The following is a 2603-nucleotide window of genomic DNA, read 5'->3' as shown; positions in this document are numbered from 1 at the left end:
CAACGTGGGTGCAGACGTGAGAAAATTTCAATTTTTGGTTCACCCACCGCCACTGGATACCCCACATTCGTATTCAGACATTTTAAACATTCTCCTAAATCTAGTAAGAACTCCTAACGTCAGGGGCTTCGTCAAATTGGCCGTTTTCCTCCAGTATTTTTGCAAAGTCCAGATGCATGCACATCTGCGTACGGTCCCTTAACACCAACAAGTTGGGCGTACGGTCCCCTAGCGCCAAACACTATGGTGGCGTACGGTCCCCTAACATCAGCCAAATTGGAATACCAAGGTGAGGACAGATGGGTGTTTGGAGAAGGATACTGTTAGTTACTACATTTTTCCATTTCTTCTTTTGTTTCTGTCTGTTGACCTTCCTGTTTTCCCTATGCCCTATTGTCGTTATTAGGTGGATGTGCCACTCTTAACTGCGATTTCGGCGCTGTGTGTGTGCGTGTGTGTGTATATATGTATGTGTGTGTGTGTGTGTGTGTGTGTGTGTGTGTGTGTGTGTGTGTGTGTGTGTGTGTCATACTGTATGTGTGCTCGTGTGTGTCATACTGTATGTGTGCTCGTGTGTGTATGTGTGCTCGTGTATGTATGTGTGCTCGTGTGTGCTTATGTGTTTGCATATGTGTGTGTGCTCGTGTGTGCTGTGTGTGCGTGTGTTTGTGTGTCTACGCTTGTGCATTGTGTATAAGATATATGAAAGAGACACCACATTGTAAATGTGCACAACATATGAGTGTTCCCACTAATTTTTCACTTCCCCATCCACCTTCCTCCCAAGGAAATACCCATGAGATGCTGTCATACATAACACACATTCATATTTCTAGCAAAACTTCAGCTTTCCCCTTGCCAGGTCAACTACACGTTGAGGGGTCATGACCTTATTGTGACATTTCCAACCACCAGGAATTCTCCGACTCTGGGCCGGACATGCCAGATTTCCGAGAGAAGTACTTGTTCTTCAAGCAGGTGGAGCAGAAAGTCTCGTCCTTACAGCACGTCATCCTGGTGGGACCTGTGGCCCTCAATACAGGTCCGTGCGTCGTCACTCAGTCACTCACTCTACACATGTATGTGTGTCGCATTTCACTCACTCACTCGCTCGCTCACTCACTCACTCACTCAACCCAGAAAATAATAAACAGCATTTGTAGAGCGCAAATCACGCCTAACAGCAAGCTCTATGCACTTTACAATCTATATTCTATGTGGAATGATCAGAATGCGTACTCTAAGTGAGTTAATTGAGCATCAATCGATCAGTATGTAAAAGTGAAGTTAAATGTCTGGCCCCCACACCCCCTTAAGTTTGTAAAAGTATAATGTTTGACCACCAGATCCCCTCAAGTTGTAAAAGTGAAATGTTTGACCCTCACTTCTCCTCAAGTTGTAAAAGTGAAATGTTGGACCTAACGTCCCCCAAAGTTGTAAAAGTGGAATGTTTGACCGCCAGATCCTCTCAAGCTAGCTCTGATGGTGGAGTTGTCCGAGTGGAAGAGATCCTACGGCAGGGTGCTCAACGAGATGATGAAGGTGAAACTTCTAGAAATTTCTCTTGTTCTTTGGGAGTTTTGTACGGCATGGTGCTCAGTGAGACGATGAAGTGAACCGTCTAGAAATATATCTATAATTTGCTGGAAGTTTTATATGGCAGTATGCTCAATGAGATGATGTAGGTGATATTCTAAAACTTTCTCTTTTTAGTTGGCAATTTTAAATTTCAAGGTGCTTAACGAGATAATGAAGGCAACAGTTACAGAGTTTTAATTTCCCCTTGTTTGCAAGTAGTCGACTCTTGTGGCCTAGAGGTTACGGTGTTCGCCTCCCATTCAAAGGTCCCGGGTTCGAATCCGGGTAGCGACGAAATAATTTCCTGCTCTAAAATTGTCTCCTTTTACCTCCTTTCCTACTCCTAACAATGTTCTGTCGTTTGCTTTCGTTTCCACTTTCTGCTCCCATCCTCTCACCTCTTTTGCCCCCTCCTCTAGGCTCCTGACTCTTTCTGCTACTCCTTGGCTCCTTCTTACTGCTGTCTTTCAGCCATGTCCCTGAACTTCTGGTAGGAATGTTCTACACTTAGCCTTCTCGGATAAGAGCGAAAAATCTCATAGCTCCCGTGTGCAAGCTGCGCATGGTAAAGATCCCTTGGTGGTCTAAAATCTTCGGCCGCCATCCGTGCAAAATTCAAAATTTTCTTCCAGTTGATCATGTTTAATTTGTGCCACGCGCTCATATGACCTCATGCAGTTGCAAGTGCCGTAAAACACGTTTAAAAACAACACAAACACACACACACACTAAAAAAACAAACAAACAAACCAACAAAAAACAAACCAACAAAAAACAACCCCCGTATGGTTTGTGTATGTGCCAGACGCGGGTCAACGAGTTGACAGAGTACATGGCCAGCGAGGCAAAGCAGCTGAGTAAACCCGTCAAGGACCTGGATGACGTCAGGATGGCCATGAACAGCCTGGCCTCTGTCCGCGACAACTACATCCGCATGGACGAGGAAATGATGCCTATTGAGGTACTGGTCAGTCTGTCTATCTCTCCTCTTTCCACTCCCACACTCGCTTTCTCTCTCTCTCTCC

The 2603-nt window shown here is 45.1% G+C and overlaps 1 protein-coding gene across 1 annotated transcript in view; it reads left to right on the top strand.

Moving 5' to 3' along the window:
* LOC101853371 (dynein heavy chain 8, axonemal) overlaps positions 1-2603 on the top strand; it is a gene marked incomplete at its 3' end in the record, with an annotated part of 107937 nt that overhangs the window by 38040 nt on the left and 67294 nt on the right. The window contains 3 exon segments of the mRNA XM_035968421.1: positions 916-1042; positions 1463-1542; positions 2384-2545. Of these exon segments, the coding sequence (XP_035824314.1) occupies positions 916-1042; positions 1463-1542; positions 2384-2545 (369 nt within the window).

This window comes from Aplysia californica, unplaced genomic scaffold, assembly GCF_000002075.1.
Source record: "Aplysia californica isolate F4 #8 unplaced genomic scaffold, AplCal3.0 scaffold00058, whole genome shotgun sequence".
NCBI classification, from domain to species: domain Eukaryota; kingdom Metazoa; phylum Mollusca; class Gastropoda; order Aplysiida; family Aplysiidae; genus Aplysia; species Aplysia californica.
Note: the sequence above shows the minus strand (reverse complement) of the source record. Positions and strands in the feature narration are given on the sequence as shown.